This window comes from Perissodus microlepis, chromosome 23 (genome assembly GCF_051167445.1).
Source record: "Perissodus microlepis isolate ML-2025 ecotype Zambia chromosome 23, ASM5116744v1, whole genome shotgun sequence".
In the NCBI taxonomy this organism is placed as follows: domain Eukaryota; kingdom Metazoa; phylum Chordata; class Actinopteri; order Cichliformes; family Cichlidae; genus Perissodus; species Perissodus microlepis.
The window spans coordinates 14,307,375-14,327,628 of record NC_140482.1 but is presented as its reverse complement, the minus strand read 5'-3'; the positions used below and the strand labels follow the sequence as shown (position 1 = coordinate 14,327,628).

At 40.5% G+C, this 20,254-nt stretch overlaps 1 protein-coding gene across 6 annotated transcripts in view; it reads left to right on the top strand.

Annotated features, from left to right (window-relative positions):
* Positions 1 to 20,254, top strand: part of LOC146361046 (dedicator of cytokinesis protein 9-like) — a 54,109-nt gene that overhangs the window by 18,176 nt on the left and 15,679 nt on the right. For 4 of the 6 annotated variants that reach the window (XM_084922084.1, XM_084922083.1, XM_084922080.1 and 1 more), the window contains exons 2-28: positions 1,527 to 1,643; positions 4,145 to 4,234; positions 6,032 to 6,114; positions 7,421 to 7,490; positions 9,716 to 9,811; positions 10,711 to 10,845; positions 10,991 to 11,165; positions 11,435 to 11,493; positions 12,708 to 12,782; positions 12,879 to 13,019; positions 13,669 to 14,013; positions 14,104 to 14,186; positions 14,778 to 14,900; positions 14,993 to 15,072; positions 15,168 to 15,355; positions 15,922 to 15,987; positions 16,552 to 16,644; positions 17,175 to 17,286; positions 17,456 to 17,574; positions 18,267 to 18,353; positions 18,469 to 18,558; positions 18,702 to 18,817; positions 18,936 to 19,005; positions 19,092 to 19,217; positions 19,606 to 19,677; positions 19,777 to 19,923; positions 20,156 to 20,239. In XM_084922084.1, coding sequence (XP_084778210.1) covers positions 1,527 to 1,643; positions 4,145 to 4,234; positions 6,032 to 6,114; positions 7,421 to 7,490; positions 9,716 to 9,811; positions 10,711 to 10,845; positions 10,991 to 11,165; positions 11,435 to 11,493; positions 12,708 to 12,782; positions 12,879 to 13,019; positions 13,669 to 14,013; positions 14,104 to 14,186; positions 14,778 to 14,900; positions 14,993 to 15,072; positions 15,168 to 15,355; positions 15,922 to 15,987; positions 16,552 to 16,644; positions 17,175 to 17,286; positions 17,456 to 17,574; positions 18,267 to 18,353; positions 18,469 to 18,558; positions 18,702 to 18,817; positions 18,936 to 19,005; positions 19,092 to 19,217; positions 19,606 to 19,677; positions 19,777 to 19,923; positions 20,156 to 20,239 — 3,042 coding nt within the window. The remainder of the gene's footprint in view (positions 1 to 1,526; positions 1,644 to 4,144; positions 4,235 to 6,031; positions 6,115 to 7,420; positions 7,491 to 9,715; positions 9,812 to 10,710; positions 10,846 to 10,990; positions 11,166 to 11,434; positions 11,494 to 12,707; positions 12,783 to 12,878; positions 13,020 to 13,668; positions 14,014 to 14,103; positions 14,187 to 14,777; positions 14,901 to 14,992; positions 15,073 to 15,167; positions 15,356 to 15,921; positions 15,988 to 16,551; positions 16,645 to 17,174; positions 17,287 to 17,455; positions 17,575 to 18,266; positions 18,354 to 18,468; positions 18,559 to 18,701; positions 18,818 to 18,935; positions 19,006 to 19,091; positions 19,218 to 19,605; positions 19,678 to 19,776; positions 19,924 to 20,155; positions 20,240 to 20,254) is intronic. The other 2 variants (XM_084922081.1, XM_084922082.1) reach the window with 1 other exon arrangement.

Below are 20,254 nucleotides of genomic sequence, written 5' to 3'. Positions count from 1 at the left end.
CAGTTGTGTCTAATTTTGTGTCAAGAGGGTAAGAGGAAAACTCTTGATAGAGGTCTTATTGTTGGGGCGCAGATGGCAAGAGGCCAATGGCTTCCGTCACAAAGGCTGTGTGTGACCTGCGTTGGTCTCTTGATGGTCAGGTTGATAACTTTATCAGTGATTTAGGAGCTAACACAGTTGGGTGGATCTACTTAACATCTTTTTTTAAGTAAATCCAAAAAAACTAGGTGCTGTTATTTGGTGCTATTTAAATAACATTGTGCTGAACTGAATTATGAACATTAAGAACAGTGGTGAAGGAGAGAGTGCGGCAAGGGTGGAGTGGGTGGAGATGAGTGTTGGTGTGTGATCTGTGACATTAAGGATAGCAACAAGAGTGAAAGAGCAGGTTTAAAAGACTGAAGTGTGGTTTGATGGAGGTGGCAAAGTAGTAAATACTCTGCATATGCGAAACATCAGCACTTTAGCTTTATTACAGTGAGTATGTTCATACATTGATGTTAGAATTTGTGTTAAATCTGCAAACTTAGCCTTTTCTTCTTTTTTGCACACAAGGCATAACTTTTTTTCCACTGAGGTGTCTGTTAGTGACTTTTCTTGGAAAACCACTTCTTTTCTTCATTCTCATGTTTTACTTCACAATACTTGGCAGGTATCCTAGTAAAATGGAGTTTAAAAACATAGGCAAACCTACAGTTTTGAGCTTCAGTTCCCACACAGAAAACATAGTATAGCTACTTAATCTAGCTACAAGGGCTGAAACTGCAAAAGAACACTCAAATACATTTGTTGGCCTTAATGTGTAGAGAAATGTAGCTGTTCACAACAGCTATTTCCTTCTAATTAACTGGTTCTATAAACACAGAACTGTGTCTTGGTTTAGTCTAATATCCACGTCCACAGAGATGGCGTGTATCACTGGTGAACATCAGACTTTGTGAGGGAGGACATGTGGGGGGGAACCCCTTGGGTCTTTTCTGCGGTATGTTACAGCTGATGTCTGCAGTGACAAGAGAATTTAACCTCAGTAACTGGGCTCTGCTATCTTATTTACTGTCTGGCATCAAGGCTTTAAAGTAATCTTTGTTATAATACAGCATGGTCTACTTAAAACTCCTGGTCAGGGTGTATCTTCCTCCTGTTGAGGTTTTAAATCTGAGCTCAGCCCACTGTGACTGGTACAGTGAGACACACACACACACACACACACACACACACACACACACACACACACACACACACACACACACACCAGTGTCTCCTACCGTAACCCACATTCATTGCCATCTCTGTTTCTGTTTCTACATCTGTAGCTTTCAATCAGTAATGCTGTGAAAGGACAATGGCAACTTGTTGTCCATGCACTGTGACAGATTTCCTTTTGTAACTTATCTCACAACCTGTGCAATAATAATACCCTTGACAACTCTACAGTAAAAGACTGCCATTAAGGTTGTGTGCTTATGCTGTAAGTGACTACAACAAAATGTGAAGAGCTGGATTAATTCAGTCATCTGTTCCTTCAGGTAAAGCCAAAGATCATTGAGCCTCTGGATTATGAGAATGTGCTCCTACAGAGGAAAACTGAGATCATCAGTGATGTTCTCAGAGACATGCTGCAGTTCCCCACAGACGACTTCCAGGTAAGAAAAGTGAGAGTTCTGAAAGCCATGCTGCACTACCTTTTAGGGAAATGTAGAGAATCCATAACTGTGAGCTGGTAAACCAAGTACAAAGAAGTATAGTAAGTATGTATAAACAAGTATGTGTCATACATTGGACTTTTACTGTATTGTGTACACTGTCTGTACAGCATCTACATCTGCTGCTTCCATTCAAAGGATCTTAAAGAATGCATCAACATGACATCACAGTAGTGCTGAGATTGATGTTAGTTTGGCCTGTTCCCACTTTTGGAACAAGTCATGCTCAAACAATTGCCACTTGTCAATCAGTCTCCTTGGCAATAAACCAAACTTTATTCTTTTCTTACTGCACAATAAATTTGACAAAAACACCAAACCAACAAAGAAGAGATGAAAACAAACCCACATATACTCTCCTGCTGGATTAATGTGGATTAATACATGGCTAAAATGAATCTCTAACAGAGACACCATTTCTTCCTATTTGAATAAATTTGGGTAAAATGTATAGTAATTAATTACATGAAAAATACATTTTATGAGCAGTTTTGTGCAGGCTCACTGTCTCATGTCAATGCCACATACAGTAAAAAATATAAATTAATTAAAAATTCATAGCAACAATAGTATGTGGTGGGAAATCTACAGTCTACAACTCCCCTCTGGACTCTTTCGTAATCAGTAGATGATGGGTGGGTTTCATTACAAGGCCGTCTGCAGCGCATAGTGATTAGTGAATGTGTGTGTGTGTGTTTTCATGGTCTCGCCCAGTATGTCCATCTAACCTGCCATATGTTTTACATCACTGGGCCCAGAGAGAAGGGAGGGAGCTAGCCAGACATGTGGGTGTAGCATGTGCACGTGCTGCACAGATTAACACATATGAGCACACGCCCACGTTCACATTTATCAGCCAGCTAAGAATGCTGGTCTGTATCGCTGCATGCACATACGAGCAGAATACGGTAATGCCTGTATTTTAAAAACAACAAAATTAAATGGGATTATGTGAAAATGGTACTTTCATGGGCAGTTTTGCAGATCTCCAACTGTCACCTTACTGGTACCTTCAGTTTCCAAAGAAGAAGGTTGACCTCAGGAGACTCTCTTCTTACCCTTTACCACTCTGGCCTCTGTGATCTCTATGCCCTATAAGTATTTAAATCTTGTCTGTCCTCCTGCATTAGTGCTGTGGGAACACACTCCTTTGGTCTGGTGGAAGTCATCAAAGCCCTGTTTTAATGACTGTGAAAGTGATGTTAACTGGCTGCCAGCAGTTCCTGCTCACAGTCAAAAATGTAAATTTAGCCACCTTTAAAGAGCAACTTATCCTTTATGCTTGTCTATACATTATGGATGTTACAGCAGCAGATGGATATTTTGGGAACTATATTTATAATATTTCTCTGTATTAATATATTCTCTTTCCAAATCATATATCATCCATTAATAAATCCATAGAGAGAGAGTAGAGTAGAGTCATAGAGGAAATGAAGCTGAACAGTTGAAATATCAGTCTGAATAATCTGAATTTTCCACATTATAAATATAAGAACTATATTGGACCTCTATGCAGGATTACACACAGGAAGATTTAAGTGAGCCCAGTTTATCTATTGGCATACCTTTGATGGCTGATGTGAACGTGAGCTGGTCAGACATGCTTACTAATGGAGGAATGAAGAAACTAGGTCATTGTGCCACAGCTGCCTACTCATCTTTGTGGGTTGAGCAGAAAAACAGAAGACTAAGTGGTAGCACAACCTCCAGTAGCTTGAAAGTCTTGCCAGTCTTTTTCTGGCCTGAGGTGCTTTTTGCTCCTTTGCTCTGGATTATCACTCGTCATCTGTGTCTGGATGTCTCACTCTAATAAGGCTGGCAAAGATGAATTAGGTTGGAGTAACGTTTGGCTGCCATAAATCCTCTGTAGCAGAGGATTTCTCTGAGTAATCATTATGATTCCTTTCACTTCATTATTAAAATGCATTTTTAATATTGTCCAAGTTTACCAAGCCACTTTCAGCTGCTCCCTTATTCACAAGGGGTCAGCATAATGGCTAGCTCAGCACATTTCATTTGGCACTCTTTTATACCGGATACCCTTCCTGACACAGCCCCCCTGAGGGATTTGTGTCTCCTCTCTGGATCAAACCGGGGATGCTCACTTGTTAGGGAAATGTGTAAACCAATACACAGTGGAGCCACAATGAAGTATAATACGATCATCCATATGAAATAAAAAAATCACAGAGGCATAGGAAGTAGCAGCCACTATGCTGTAGGGTAACTGAGCACAGCAGTGAACCTTCTTGGCTCTAAGGAGGCCAGAATGTTGCCTACCTTCTTTTGAAAAAGAGTACAAAGAGAAGCCTCCAATAGGTATCAATAGTTCAATAGTTCAAACGAGACTAAAGTGAATTTTTGGTCTTATAAAAACCTAAACCTAGATATGCTGTGCCAACCTCATTTTCAGGCCTGCCTTCTGTGTCTCCCCTCAGATCTCCACCCTGCAGCGCCAGGGCCGGACTCTGTTTTCCACTGTGCCAGAGACTGCAGAGAAAGAAGCTCACTCACTGTTTGTCCAAGAGGTAAAACTAATACATATCTGGATGCAAGCCTGCTTTGTCCGTTCTTTATCGCTCAACCGCACCACCATGATTTCACCTTTCAGCCAAAAGCAGGCATCCAGATTGTGTATCTGGATCTCACTCTTTGAAGACTCATCAAATGGGGCTTGTATTTTCAGATACAAATCCATGCAGTGACATACTCTGATTTGTTTGTGGCAGGTTGGCAACGAGAGAGCTAATTATATTTCAGTCAAATCTAAGTGAAAAAGACAAATGTTATCTGACCACTAGAAACAAGTCATACCATGTGTGCTGGAATTTTTTTCTGCTCCCCTTCAGATGAACTTCCATTCATGTTCCCCGCCCTTACATGCTTGCTAACAGTCCAGTAGATTGGCCACAGATGGAGTCTACAGTTCATTGGTGGTTCATGTAGTTTCAGAAGAGCTGTGTGTTGAGATTGGTTTGGGTGCAGCCTGATAGAGCCTGATAGGTGATATTCCCCGACAGCTGCAGCCAAGAGTGAAATCATAAGTACATCTGGAGCAGCTGTGTTCCTTACACATGGGATGTTTTGTTTCATAATTTGTTATTCTACATTTTAATGACCCCCTTTTCCCTCACATTTTGTGAACACAGAACTGATGAGCACACATTAAAATAATAAAGCTATGTTTAAACTGCTCTTTACCTCAAAAACATGTTCTTTTATGCTTTGCTATCTTGAATAGCTGTTTTTTTTAATTGAATCATGTTCTTTTTCTGCATATTAACTATAAACTTATATAACAGTGTTTTAATTAAAACATTCAAGTGCTCTGAAAGGATTCATTCTTTAAGTTTACTTTGAATGATTTGATTCTCTGCTAAAATTCTAGGTTTGCTCATTTGAAAAGAAACAAAATGTCGTTGAGTGAAATAAGTATTTAATTCCCTACAACCCAGCCACAGATTGGCTGTGGAACACAGATTACAACCAATCAATCACACAACAAGTGTTGTGTGATTGATTGGTTGTAATCTGTGTTAAAGTATAAAGGAGGGATCTTCTTCCACCAAGGCAGATACCTCGCTGGGTTACTTTTAGGGGAATAGCTGTACTTTAAAAAGTTTGTAATGCAGTAAACAGAGGTCAGATGTTATTTGGATGCAAACTATAATGTGATATTTAGAAATACCATATCTCAGTATTGTTTCCTAAATGTTGCCAGAGGTAGGGGTGAATTAGTTTTGAGGACCCAAATGTAGGACTCATAGGCAGTCATAAATAAACTTTTAATGCTGATTAGCAATGGGTGTACAAAGTCCAAGAATAAAAGGAGGACAAACCAGCAAGTCCAAGATCGGTAATCATTGGAATACCAATATAAGTAATACTTTGCTACAAGAACACGTAGCAATACAGACGACCCAAGACAGGACAAAGGAAGATACACAAGAAGTGATGAGGGGAGAGGAACCAGGTGATTACTATACTGACTCCTTTTAATCATTGAATGGCCCAAAATCAAAGATATTCCATTTATAAATAGTAAAGTAAGACATTTAGTAAACTAGAGATAATATTTAGTTAGTAAATAACAGAAGAGTGAACAAAGCGTGCATCTGCTGACGCTCCTGCATCAACAGGGCCATCTATTCCTAATTAAAAATAATTTTTGTAATGTTGTTAAACATCTCCATACTTTTCCTAGATTATTTTTTTAAATAAATCTAAGCCAGTCCATGTCTGTTCTTTGTATGTAATTAATTACATATCTGTATATGCTTTGTTAAAGAGACCCCTCACCACCTCTTTACTTCATGTACCTGCAGTGTATCACGACCTACAAGTCTGACTGGCACGTGGTCAACTACAAGTATGAGGAGTATTCTGGAGACTTCCGCCAGCTTCCGAAGTGAGTATGCCGGAAGGCTTCTGCTAACAGGTCCATCAGACTGCACGCTCTCAACAGTCTATCAATGCTGCATTCATGTAGCCAATGATAGTGTTACTGACTCTGTTTCAAACACTGCAGTGAAATTAATAAAGACAGTATGTAAATGTTGCTAGTAGAAGGGCACTCCAGCACATCTGTTTTTATCATTCTCAGCGAGTCTTGTAAAAGCATGTTGCCTTTATAAGTCTGATTTGTCTTAAGCACACTGCTGTTAGAACAAATCATCTATATACAAATAGCAGATTAGCAAAATTTGTTTAGCTCATCACACTTTGATTGTGTGTGTGTGTGTGTGTGTGTGTGTGTGTGTGTGTGTGTGTGTGTATATATATATATTCTTACTGTACTGCTTGCCCTATGGTTCTAAAAGCCTCCACAACATATTGTAAGTCTCACTGTGTTCAGTGGCACTGCCCTTTGTGTACAAGTCCCAAAGTGTGAACTGGTGCCTCCTGGTGGGTTGCCAAGGTACTGAAGGTACCTTGGCAACCCATTATTCTGTAATAACAGAATTTCAGTTTGAAATTGAAGTTACATATTTATAAAAAAAACAAACAAACATTTATTTATATTTATATAAAATGGGAAATACCTGCAACCTGCAATTGGTCAAGTTTGAATAAAATATTTAGGATATACATTTCTTTCTCTTGTATTTTGGTTAGAGTGAAGATTTAAGATTGGGTGGCCCCATGAGATTTGGGAATGGCTATTTCAATCAAACGCTGGAATCTCTTTTGGTGGTTCTAAGCTCCACAGTAAAAATAGAACACTTTCGATGTTTTCCTACCAAGGAAAAGTAGAACTATTCTTGGATAGTTGTTGCCCAATAGCATCATAACAAAAAGAAAATACCACAATGCATATGTGCCCTTGGATGAGCCTTTACTTCACAAAAGAAATGAGTATTACAGATGTATGTCATGGTTAAGACATTGCAGAGTAACAGCAAGCCCCGGAACTGGTTTTGACACTGTTTATAGTTATAGTTCCCCAGAGCCACTGGTGTTTGAGCTAGAGTAGAGAAACAGCTGCCGATTTCATCAACATCTTGCTAGAAGAATTACCTTACAAGATGTGGCTGAAGTGGTGGTGAGGTTATCAATGTGCTGTGGGGATAAAGGTTAGTATAGTTCATTAAAACTAAACTAAAGAGTTAAACATTCATTGAGTGTTTAACTTCAAACTTAATAGTCTCAGATGGTTTAACATGAAATTGAATTAAGTGAGCCAAGGCTGAATTATCTTTTCCCAAACTTTTCAGTAAGGTATTGAGACCTGAAAAACTGGTGGCTCATGTGTTTGAGGTGGATGAAGATGTGGAAAAAGATGAGGTAAGATGACTAATTCCAGACTCGTCTTCAGGTGCTTGTTCCCAAAGTTTCTTTGTGATCCGCTTCTGCTCCTGTAGGATACAGAGCTTATAAGTGTGACTTTGCATTCTTCCTTTAGGACTGACCAAACGCTCTTCAAAGAAACTCAAATGCAAGGAAGTGTAACAGAGCGCACATAGCTTATAATTTATTACTAAACATTCTATTTGTTTAGTTTCAGTACTCCTTTACAAGCTAAATGTCTTTACTGCTCTAGATCCACACTGTTTGTAGCATTTAAAGGCACATCTCTTCCCAATAATTATGACACTTTAACAACGATTTCAACTTTGGACCTTAATAGGCGCACAACAGCACTGTTTATTTTAATGTGTGTACAGGTTCTTACTATACTGGTGGGGACCAACAGCCCTTGTGGGGACTAAAATTCAGGTCCCCACGGGGTTGAAGGCATCAGTCCGAAAACAAAACATCCACAAAAACACTGGAGCACAGGGAGAAGTTCATAAACAGTTCAGGAGGCCGACCCGGAGGACGAACAGTTCAGGGGGCTGACCGGGAGGCCAGTAGCACAGAGGTACAAAGCAGTTCAATTCAGTTGCCGCCACTGCTTTGCGAAAAGCAGTGGCAGCAACACAGGCAAAGGAAATCTGGAGGCTGACCGCACGGAAGACAGCGGCGACAACGACAGAGCTGGTCTGGAGGCCTGTGTGTAAGGCGGCGGCAGCGTGGACACAGCTCAGACGGCCGGCCACGCTGAAGGCAGTGGCGGCAACAGAGCAGGTCCGGAGGCCGACCAGGCGGAAGGCAGTGGCGGCGACGCCCGTGGGGGAGTCCCCACATCGCCTCGGTGGCGATGACATCCAGCTAGAGGCCTGGAAAGTGACGAGGCAGGACCAGGTGGTGGCACTGCAGGTGACGGCATGGAAGTTGCAGGTGGTGACGCTGCAGGCAATGGCGTGGAAGCCCCTGATGGTGGCACAGCAGGACCCTCCTGCGGAGACAGACTGCCCAATGGGTCCCTCGGACCCTCCTGCGGAGACAGACTGCCCAACGGGCGCCTTGGACCCTCAGCAGTGGCCGACACAGAACCAACAGGTGCAGAGACTGATCAGAACCAGCAGGCGCGGCTGCTGAGCAGGTGACACTGGAGACTGAGCTAGCGGCTGCTGCTGAGCCGGACAGAACATCCTCCGGTGGGCCGGGCAGCGAAGCAGTTGTGGCTGGGTGAAGGTGTAGCGTATTGATGATGAAATTCCGTACGAGCGGGTGAAGCGCATCCAGTAGTCAGGGGAGCCTGGAAATAAATCGCTGTAGCCTTGTTTCCACAGCGTGATGAAGCTCCTTTCCCTCATGATCGAGCCACAGTTGAAAGAGTTTCTCCACGGAGTAAATAATGTCACAGCAAAGGTCTTCTGGTTGAATGCCGCTGGGTCCATGTTGGCTGGTTCGTGCTGTCACGGCTAGCAGGGCAAGCTGTGTGAGTTTTAATAGAGGACCCAAGATGCAGGCAGCTTCAGATGCGAGTGAGCTTTATTAATAAGGATGGACACACAAACCAGAATGTAGCAGGCACAAAACAAAACCTAAGAGAACTTAAACTGGGAAAACTAACAAAACTAACCTGAAACCAGAACAGACACATGGAGACTTGGGGAAGCAACACAGACGAACCAGCAACAGGCAGCAGAACACACAGGGCTTAAATACTCTCAGGAGTTATCATGGGATGGGAGACAGGAACACACCTGGGAGAAATCAGGGCTGACGAGACACAGACGTAAAGCTGAGAACACTCACATGAGACAGAGACCTTCAGAATAAAACAGGAAACTCACAGACACAGAACCAGACAAGACACTGAACTTAACAGACAGATTCACGAGCAGACACTGTGACACCATGGACAGACAGAGGGAACACAGAGAAGTGGGAGCAGGTAGGCACAGAACAGAAACCTAGCAAATGGCAAACCTTAACAAAAGACATAACCAGAATAAACAAGAACATAGAATAATATAAGGAAACACAAAACACTGAGTCGTCAGACTCAGGACCATGACAAAATGTGGTTTTAGTGTCAGGGTTACAATTGGGTAATGGTTAGGATTAGGGTAAGGGTTAGAGTTAGGCATACATTTTTGATGGTTATGTCAATGAGATATCCCCACAAGGATAGCAACACCAGACAAATTTGTTATTTTCCCCTTAATCTCCTCCTCCAGGACACAGCCTCTCTGAGATCTCAGAAAGGAGGAGTGTCTAAGCATGGCTGGCTTTTTAAAGGCAACGTCAACGGTGCAATCACTGTTACAATGCGGGTGAGTACAGCAGACTGAAAATGACAGAAATTTACATTTTCTTTCTTTATATATACAGTCCAGATTAGAAGTTTAAGACCACTTGAAAAATGACAAAAATTTATATTTTGAATGGTTGGATATAGTAGAGCTTCAACATGCAACAGGAAGAAATGGAAGTGAGACAAAACATTTTTTGAGCATGCAATTTATTGAAAACCAGGTTGAGGTGGGACGCAGTAAAACGGTCATTTGGAATTTCTTAAATGATCCTGAGGGTTAAGGAACAAAAACGTCAAGTGGAAGATCAAAAAACATTTTGTCTTAAGATCCAGCCATGATGTTTTTGTATATAAAAAAATCATATTTTATATATATCAAAGCACTTTAAATTGTAAGGAAGACCCTACAAAATACAAATATAACAGAGAAAACCCCAACAATCATATGAGCCCCTCTGAGCAAGCGCTTTGGCGACAGTGGGAAGGAAAAACTCCCTTTTAACAGGAAGAAACGTCCAGCAGGCTCAGCAAGGGACAGCTATCTGCAGCGACCAGTTGGGGTCCGGGGGGGGCAAGACAGGACAAAGACATGTTGTGGAAGAGAGCCAGAGATGAATAATAAGTGATGATCCAATACAGAGAGGTGTATAGTCACACAGTGCGTGAGAAAAGCGACTGAAGAAAAAAATACTCAGTGCATAATGACAGTTCAGTAACCCTACCGAACTACTTTTCCCTGCATCCTTTTTTTCCCTGTGAACATATGGAACTCAGATTAGTCTTTGTGTAGGATAGCTCAAAACTTTGCTTACTTTTTCAGTTTACCCACAAGCTTTCCCATGCTCTCTCTCCGTTCTGTAGTATTTTTAGAGAAAATTTGTCCATTAGGAATGTTAACATTCTTTATTGTCATCATAGTCCTTCAAGAGGAGGTACTTCCATCTGGCTCAGCTGGGGGATGGGTCTTACAACCTCAACTTCTACAAGGATGAGAACACCTCCAAAGATCCCAAAGGAACCATCTTCCTTGACTCATGCATGGGAGTTGTTCAGGTAATGGTGAGCTGTGGTGGTGGTAGTGATGGTGGTTAAACTGAATGCAGCAAAAGGAAAGTTAGCATTCTGTTAGCTGTCCACTGGAAACAAAAAGATTAAAACCACTTTTACAGAAGCTGTGTTTGTGTTTCTTCTCTTTTAGAACAGTAAAGTGCGTCGATTTGCCTTTGAGTTGAAGATGCAGGATAAGAGCACATTTCTGCTGGCTGCAGACAGTGAAGCAGAGATGGAGGAGTGGATCACTACCCTCAACAAGATTCTCCACAGCAGCTTTGAACAGGCTATGCAGGAGAAAAAAAATGGCGATCTGAATGATGGTATGTATTTTTTAACACTTTGTCTAAATTATTTATATGTTTTATTGTCTGCCTGCCTTGTGTTTGTAATTGCATTTGTTTTCATCTGATTATATTTTTTGAAGCTTGCTGCACCTGTGGGATTCTTCGATTTGCTCAAATGTACTTCTTTAACTTTATAACCCATGTTTTTACTTCCTTTCAGTTATCCTTCTGAATACAAGAGACCAATGCATTACTATGTTTTATGCAGCAGCCACAGCTAACAGACCTTATGTTGATCTCTCCAGCAGATGAGGAACATGGAAAAACAGAACTTTCCACTGGAGATTTTCAAGAAACCTTTCAGGTATCTTGTTAGTCCATCAGAAATAATATTAATGGTTGGCATCTCAAATTGGTCATTTAACAAGCATGTACAGTACCAGTCCTCATACTGTGGATGTATACTGAATTTTTGATGTTTGGGAGATCACTTGGAGCCTGTCTGTATTGTAACTATGGCCTGACCATTAGGCCAGCTGTTTCAAGGATCCAGGCCCCCACATTTTCCTCTTTGTGCTTACCAAGGAAACATCCAATATAATGTGCTAGATCTCTAAAAATGGGATTTAGTAGTCTGGGATCACACTTGGGACTCTAGCACTGTAGCATATGCTATGAGCTCCTCTTTATGGGTGCCGGTGCTGCCTGCCCTTTTGTTGAGTCATGGTGGGGGCCCTGGGCATTGATGGAGATCTTCCTTAATGTTTGGGGATCGGTACGCAGGTGTTTACTGCTTTTTGATCTTCGCTGTTGGTTGTAGCCACTTGGTGTTTTTGGGCTGACTTTAATCTCAGAATTCTGAGATCTGTGGGGATTTCTTTGCTTTAGTTTTATGTGAACAACAACATAGTGGGAGCTACCCAGACTGCATTGTGATTCCCGATTCAGATGGAGATAGAGCTCCTCTCCGATACACTGAAACACAACTTCAAATAAATCCTAATGGTTTGCTAACACAGAAGGTAAAGCAGTTTTACATTAAGTAATGTCTTAGCATTGCCTTTACAGGTTTTTGCATTGCCCCTAATTTAAAAGCACTGTGTTGTTAGGTACTGTATATGCTGTATAAAATGTATTTAGCCAATCTCAGTTAAATTAAAAATCTTTTGGAAGGATAAATGATCAGAATCGGAATACTTTAATAATCACTAAGGAATTAGGTATGATATTCGTTACGATGATAGTTCCCTTTCAAAAGACGATATAATGGGGAAGTAGATGCAGAACATTGCTACACTGTGCATTTAGTGATATTTCACTAAGAGTCTGCAATATTGGTGAGAAAACCACAACAACCCTCTATGAGAAAGCACTTGGTAATAGTAAGAAGGAAGATCCAAAACTGGACCCAAGGCAAGCTTGGGAGTGAAGCAAAAGAGAAAAGACATACAGTATCAAGAGAATACTCAACTGATGCCACATCTTCAAGATCTCCAGATGTCTAAAATGGACAACATAATTTGTTTGTTACTACTTTATAATTGGGAATGCATTCTTATTTTGTTTTGTTTTTCACAGACTGCCAGAGATATTGAATCTAAGATGAGAAGTGAAGCTCGCCTCAAGCTGTTCACTCTGGACCCTGACACTCAGGTATTGTCTGATTTCTCAGTAGCATCGCTGTGACTGATATTTTTGTTGTGGCAGCAGATAATTTAAGCCTTCTGACAGCAACTCTTATTTCCACAGAAACTAGACTTTTCTGCCATTGAGCCTAATGTGCAACAGTTTGAAGAGAAGTTTGGGAAAAGAGTCCTGGTCAGCTGTCATGACCTGTTGTTTAACCTGCAGGGCTGTGTTGCTGAGAATGATGAAAGGCCAACAACTAATGTATGTATCAGTGAAAACCCAGCAGTCAAATGCAGCTGCTGGATGTGTCTGTATTTGCACACAAACTTTCAGCTTAACAGACAAATATCCTTTGGCAAATGAGGGTGAGGTTTAAATCACTTAAGAAGATCACAGACAATTCAGATGACCCACTTGGCTGGCCCCCATCAAAACCCGCAGTGTTCTCTACCATGGAAACCAGCTTTGGCCTCCTACCATGCATTAGCACCAGTCTGAGGCTGGTTTCCTGTCGTCACTCCAAGGTCTCTGTCTCTGACTCTAACACTCAACGCTCAGCTGGGACAATACAGCCATTAGCTCTTGAGCTGCTCTGAATGCATGCACACACACACACAAATGGTGTTGTGTAATGGAAAAGCTTGGTGGAAAGAGTGAAAGGGAAGATAAATTACCTCAATGGTACATTTAGTCTTAATGGAAAATCAGAAGTGCATTAGGAGAATGACTATCCCTTAACCCTGGAGAACCCATGGGGTCAGATCCGACCCCATTGGTTTACTAGAGAAACCATGGGGTCAAATTTGACCCCATGGGTTCTCCAGGGTTAAATTGCAGCTTTCTTTTTACTTTTTTCTTACACTGCATCTCTGTCTCAAAACATTTTCCCTCCTGTCCTCTATTGTCAAAGGTGGAGCCGTTCTATGTGATCCTGTCCCTCTTTGACGTCCAGAACAACAGAAAGATCTCGGCCAACTTCCATGTGGATCTCAACCACCCTTTGGTTCGACAGATGACATCCAGTCATGGTAGTGGACCCAACCAGCAAATCAGTGGCAGCAGTAATGATAGTGTTTTGGAACACAGGTTAGCTAGTGGGCTCCCAGAGGGGGCTGTCCGGTATCCCAAACAGGGTATATTCTCAGTCACCTGCCCCCATCCAGAAATCTTCCTAGTGGCCAGGATTGAGAAGGTCCTACAGGGAGGGATCGCCCATTGCACTGAACCCTACATGAAGAGCTCCGACTCTGCTAAGGTACATTTATATGAAGATGAGGATATGAAGTGTATTTTTCTTGTCTTATGCTGGTACTTGCCAAAATAAATCCCCTGTTTTCTTGTGTAGATGGCTCAAAAGGTGCTAAAGAATGCCAAGACAGCTTGCGGCCGACTGGGGCAGTACAGGATGCCATTTGGCTGGGCTGCAAGGTATAAAGCCACTTTATACTTAAACCATCTATTTACCTATTCAATTCAGTGTTAGATGATAGTCTTGATCTCAGGTTGCAGAAACCGTCGCTCAGTGAGATGCTGGTGTATATAATACCATCAAAGACAGTCCCTGGTGCTGATCTAAATGTGTGATGAGAGAGGGCTTATAACAAACAACTGCTCACCTCTCGTGCTATGCCTTCATGGGTTGGAAATAGGAGACGATAAGTAGTTTGGTTTCTTTAAAAAATGTAATCCAGCTATGAGTTTATACATATTTTATGTACAACATTAATGGTAGGTGGAGGGTTTTTTTTGTTTTTGCTTTGAGGATTTGTGGATTTTGTTAACTTTGGCTTGACTTGCTAGTATAACGGTGTTCCTGTTTCTAATGTTGCTGATGAGTTGTTGTAGTTGAGGAAAATAGGGAGTTAATGTTGAAATACAGCATCCAAACCAGGTGAAAAGTGTGACTAAAGGAAAGACTTTCTATAGGAACACACGTTATTAAACCAGTATTGTGGAACTTAGATGTGCTCATCAGTAATTTCACTTATTTTTATTTTTTGGGTGTGTCTATCTCCCCAGGCCTGTGTTTAAAGATGCATCAGGCACTTTAGACAAAAGTGCACGATTCTCAGCTCTTTACAGACAGGACAGCAGCAAGCTGTCAGATGAGGACATGTTCAAACTGCTTACCGACTTCAGAAAGTACGTTCTTTCTCTTATCTAGTCACTTGTTTCTCTGTAACATGTTTTGATACAGTTTTGCAAAAAATTCTTTGTTTCTTTGTTCCCAACAGACCAGAGAAAATGGCTAAGCTCTCTGTGCTCTTAGGGAACTTGGATGTAACTATTGACAGTGTGCCCCCAGATTTAACCAGTAAAATCTTCAAATTTATAACATAACTTCTGAGTATCTATTTACAGTTATCAAATTGTATCCACAAGGATTCTGACTATCATTCCTTCCTGTAGATTGTGTCACTGCCTCCTACATCCCTGTGGGGAACTTTGAAGGAAACGGGCAAAGCAGTGCTCTTCTGGAAGTGGAGGAGTTTGTGCCCTGTATTGCTAAGTGTTCCCAACCATTCACCATCTATAAAAACCACCTTTATGTCTATCCAAAACACCTCAAGTACGATGGGCAGAAATGCTTTGCTAAGGTACTCACAACAAGGCTGCATCAAAATAACTAATAATACAAGATACCTTTGATTTTGAGCTGTTGGTCGATGCATGACCCTCACAAACACTGCTTCATCTTTTAAAGAGAAACTTCTAAGACAAATCATTTTAGGAAATAAATGGTTTTGTTTGGCAGATATTCTGTTTAGCCTATGAAACTAACTGGGATCTCTTTCAAGCTCTTCCAGTCAAGCTGCAGAGCTGGATAGTTATCATAATGCACAGCAGCTGCTTCTGATTAGTGCATCAATACAAGATTGTTACATTTACTTTCACTAAGTCAGCTCCAAACAGGAAACCGACCAATCTTCTTTCCCTTGCGCCTTCTTACTCTCTTTCAATTTATTGCGAGCTCTCAGATCTTTACAGATTTCTCCCTCCTTTTATTGTAACAAGCGGGTAAGTCTATTTCACAGTCTGAAATAGACTCAGAGAGGCAAAGTAGGAAAAGTATTTGCTGGTAAATTGCTTCTATGTGACCTGGGATATTGTGGAAATGTGTCTTACTTTTCTCTTATGTTCTATCTGTTTCTTCCCTCTTCAGGCAAGAAATATTGCTGTTTGCATTGAATTTAAGGATTCTGATGAGGATGAAGCCCAGCCGCTGAAGGTGCATTTACATGCTATATAGCATACTTCCAAGGCAGAACAAGAAGACAAAAGACATCAACACTCAAGGGTTCACGGGTGCACTTTAGACTAATTGATGTCCTCTCCAAGAGAGGGTACTTTAATTTCCTAAAATAGATATTAGCTAATTACATTTCACAAGCCTTGCACAGACATTTGGCTATTTAAACAATTACTAAGCAGATCTCAAAATGTTCTCTTGCAACACTTATGTAATAATCATCATTATCATCATCTTAATCATAATAATTAATAATAGTATGGCTTTGAAGCCTTTATTCTTTGACTTGGTGTTGAATGTTAGGTCTTAACTCAAATCTGCTTTGTATTGACTACAGACTAGTTTGTTTTGACTTGGGTTTCTTTGCCTTGACTTAGAATTAATCTTAGGGCTTTGTAATCTTGACTTTGGATTGTTCATCTTTACAGCTCAAACTAGCTGATAAACCAACGACCACAACATATTAAACCACGCGATGAGCATGACAAGATATCCGCCTGTCCTCACATGATTTCTTGCTCCTACTTTTTGAATCTACTGCAGTGCATCTATGGCTGTCCTGGAGGGCCTCTATTTACTAAGCAGGCATATGCAGCAGTCCTCCACCATCAGCAGAACCCTGAGTTTTATGACGAGGTATTTCTCTGCTCATGTTATTCACAATCAGAGTTTAGTAGATACAATGGCTTAATAGCATGTCATATCAAGAGGGTCCTGAGTTTGCCTCCACCATCAGAGTGGAATTTGGTTCCTGGGTACTCCGGCTTCCTTCTACAGTCCAAAGACATGCAATTAGTAGGGTTTGGTAAATTGGTGATACTGTTGCCCATAGGTGTGGATGTGAGTGTGAATGATTGTCTGTCTGTATCTGTTGTCCTGTGACAAACTGGTGACCTACCCTGTGGTAGCTGGGATAGAGTTCAGTCCCTCCCACGACCCTGATATGGATAAGTGGAAGAGAGTAAATGGATGGATTAAAAATAGCTACAAACTACCAGCAGAGAGTCAGATATGTTGCATGATTAAACGATTTTTTTCTCAAACCTTTTTGTTTTTGAAATAACAAAATACTTCTCATTGCCTCTCATGTTGCTTGAGCAAATTTGAACTCTACAACTGCAAAGCTTCTTCGGTATTAGCAAACTATGTTTTTGTGCTCTCTCTAGATAAAGATAGAGCTGCCTACTCAACTGCATGAGAAGCATCACCTTCTCTTCACCTTCTATCATGTGAGCTGTGACAGCAACAGCAAGAAGAAAGATGTGGTGGAAACTCCAGGTGGGCCATCAGTTTAAGTCACATCAACCCTCAGTGAATACGAAGCTGTTTGTGTGTGTAGCAGTTTGATTCAGATACACAGTGATTTAATATTCAAATCTTAATCCTTATGCTGCCTCTATTCCAGTAGTGGTGCTATGTTAATGGTGCTGTTTTTTTTAACCCTCAGTTGGCCAAGTATGGCTGCCTCTACTAAAGGATGGCAGAGTTATCACGAATGAACAACAACTTCCTGTGGCTGCCAATTTACCTGCTGGGTACCTCAGCTCCCAGGATGGTGTGAACAAGGTAAAAGACAACAACAACAAAACAACAAAAATGAACTTTTATTTTTTTGTAGGTAGTATGGTGTAGACTATAGATAGGTAGTGGACTAGCCTGCCACATAATTCTTTCATAATTCTTTGATTCAGCACTCTGTAGGTTGACAAGTCTCATTTCCATCAAACAGCGTGGCATCCTTTCATCCTTTCATTTCTGGTGTCTTGTTTAATTTTATATATTTTGTTTGTATTTTCCTGAAGCTAATTTTAGTATCAACCAAGACAACCAAGACAGATCTGTTAAACATATCCTTATTTGACAACTAAGTGTTATTTACCTCTAGAAAGGTAAGGCCGTAAATCAAGCAGCATATGTAGACAGGAATTAACCTGCTGGGAAATGGTGAAAGGAAAGTTGAAACCCAAACATCTGCAATCAGAGGTTATACAGTAGCTATCCATCTTGCTTGAGATAGATATTGATTGATGTAGGTTGATATATGTATTGATATATGATATATGTATATTGATAGCATGGGTGCTTGCCATGGAGGAACAATAATAATTAAGTCTTATTGTCAATTGATCTGTTAATTTGTGATAAACGTTATTATATTATAAATCAGTATATGCAAAAAGAACATCACTGTGTTTATTTGTTGTACTGCAGTTTATACTTAATATCTAGTGCAGTAAATAGTTGTGTACTTGTTGCAGCACTCTGGGTTGGAGATCAAATGGGTGGATGGAGGAAAACCCCTTTTCAAAGTCTCAACTCATCTTGTATCCACAGTTAACACTCAGGTATGTACACAAATAGCACATATATCCATGATATGCAGTTAATGTTAGCTGCCTACTCACAACAGTTTTATAGAATAAAAAAAATCTAAACATCTATATGACATGTTTCTATTAGGATCAGCACTTGCATAACTTCTTTCACCACTGCGAAAGCATGGAGATGTCAGAACAAGCTTCGGAGGGAGAGCTTGTTAAATACCTGAAGGTATTCAGAGCTCCATTTACTTCTAATACCCTGAGGAAAATGGAACACACACTGTTGAACAATCTTTTCATCTAGCATTTAAGGGATCATGACAGGAAGAGTCCACAGTTATTGACTTTTTTCTTCTTACTTCCCTCTTAAAGAGTCTCCATGCAATGGAAGGTCACGTGATGGTAAACTTTCTGCCCACCATTCTCAACCAGCTATTCTGTGTCCTGACCAGAACCACACATGAGGATGTGGCTGTAAATGTGACCAGGCAAGACACACACACACACACACACACACACACACACACACACACACACACACTGGAACGTCTGCCTTTCAGCGCCACTTTTGAACTGTGTTTTGTTTTTATTTCATTATCTCTGTAGGGTGATGGTTCATGTGGTAGCACAGTGCCATGAAGAGGGACTTGAGCATTACCTGAGGTCGTATGTCAAGGTGCTTATTGTCTTATGAATTTTATCACAATGATGATATTCACTGTTTCAGAGTCTGACACTCCCCGCCCCCTTCTCTGCACCCAGTTTGTGTTGAAGCCAGAACCCTATTCTTTCACCAATGTAAAAACTGTTCATGAGGAGCTGGCAAAAGCCATGACAGCCATTCTCAAACCATCAACAGACTTCCTGACTAGCAACAAGCTTCTAAAGGTAATTCATCTGTCAAAAGGCAATCAGCAGAAGCTAATTAAAGGAGACTTATACAGAAAAAGAAAATAATATTTTTAAACTAATCCACAAATCTTTGTAAAATAATTATTTTTTCAATTTACCTGTAAAAAAAATAAATTAAAATTAAATTAAACAACATAAATAGGTAATACATGATAGTAGATCTACAAACATTATATTCTGTTGCTATGAGTTCTCCAAAATTTACATCTGTTACTGAAATTTGAGAAAATAAATGAATAAATTCTTGCTGACATATTTATGATGTCATTTTCTAGTTCCATGCAACATTCACTTTCAAAATAATTCACATTTTGTACATTCATCGTATTTCTTTCTTTCACTGACACTGTGTTCTGGGTTGCAGCACTCCTGGTACTTCTTTGAAGGTCTGGTGAAATCCATGGCTCATTATCTGATAGAGCACGGGAAGGTTAAGGTAGATCTGTTGTTAAAACTTTTTGTCCTTAAGCCATTTTCTTACAAACGTGACTCCTCCAAATCTTTTCTTTTTCTTCTTTTCCCATCCTATGTCCAGGTCTCCAGGAACCAGCGCTTTTCTGCATCCTACTACCATGCAGTAGAGACTCTGGTCAATATGCTCATGCCACACATCACCCAGAAATATAAGGACAATCTCGATGCAGCTCGCAATGCCAACCACAGCCTGGCAGTTTTCATTAAGGTTGCCACCAGCTGATTATTTTAGTTTATATATTATATTTATGTAGAAATATAGAAATATATCTCAAATTTTCTTTGTTTTGAGGTTAAACATTAAAACATTTTACCACTTATTGTTTACTACTTATTGTTTATAAAAAGACTGAAATGATAAGTTAATTCAACTTCAGAAAACTAAGTGGACTTTTTTTTATGCATCTTCGCTCATTATATTTGTTCCCTTTTCCACACAGCGCTGCTTCACCTTCATGAACAGAGGCTTTGTATTTAAGCAGATCAACAACTACATGAACTGCTTTGTTCCTGGAGACCCCAAGGTTAGCAGGCATATT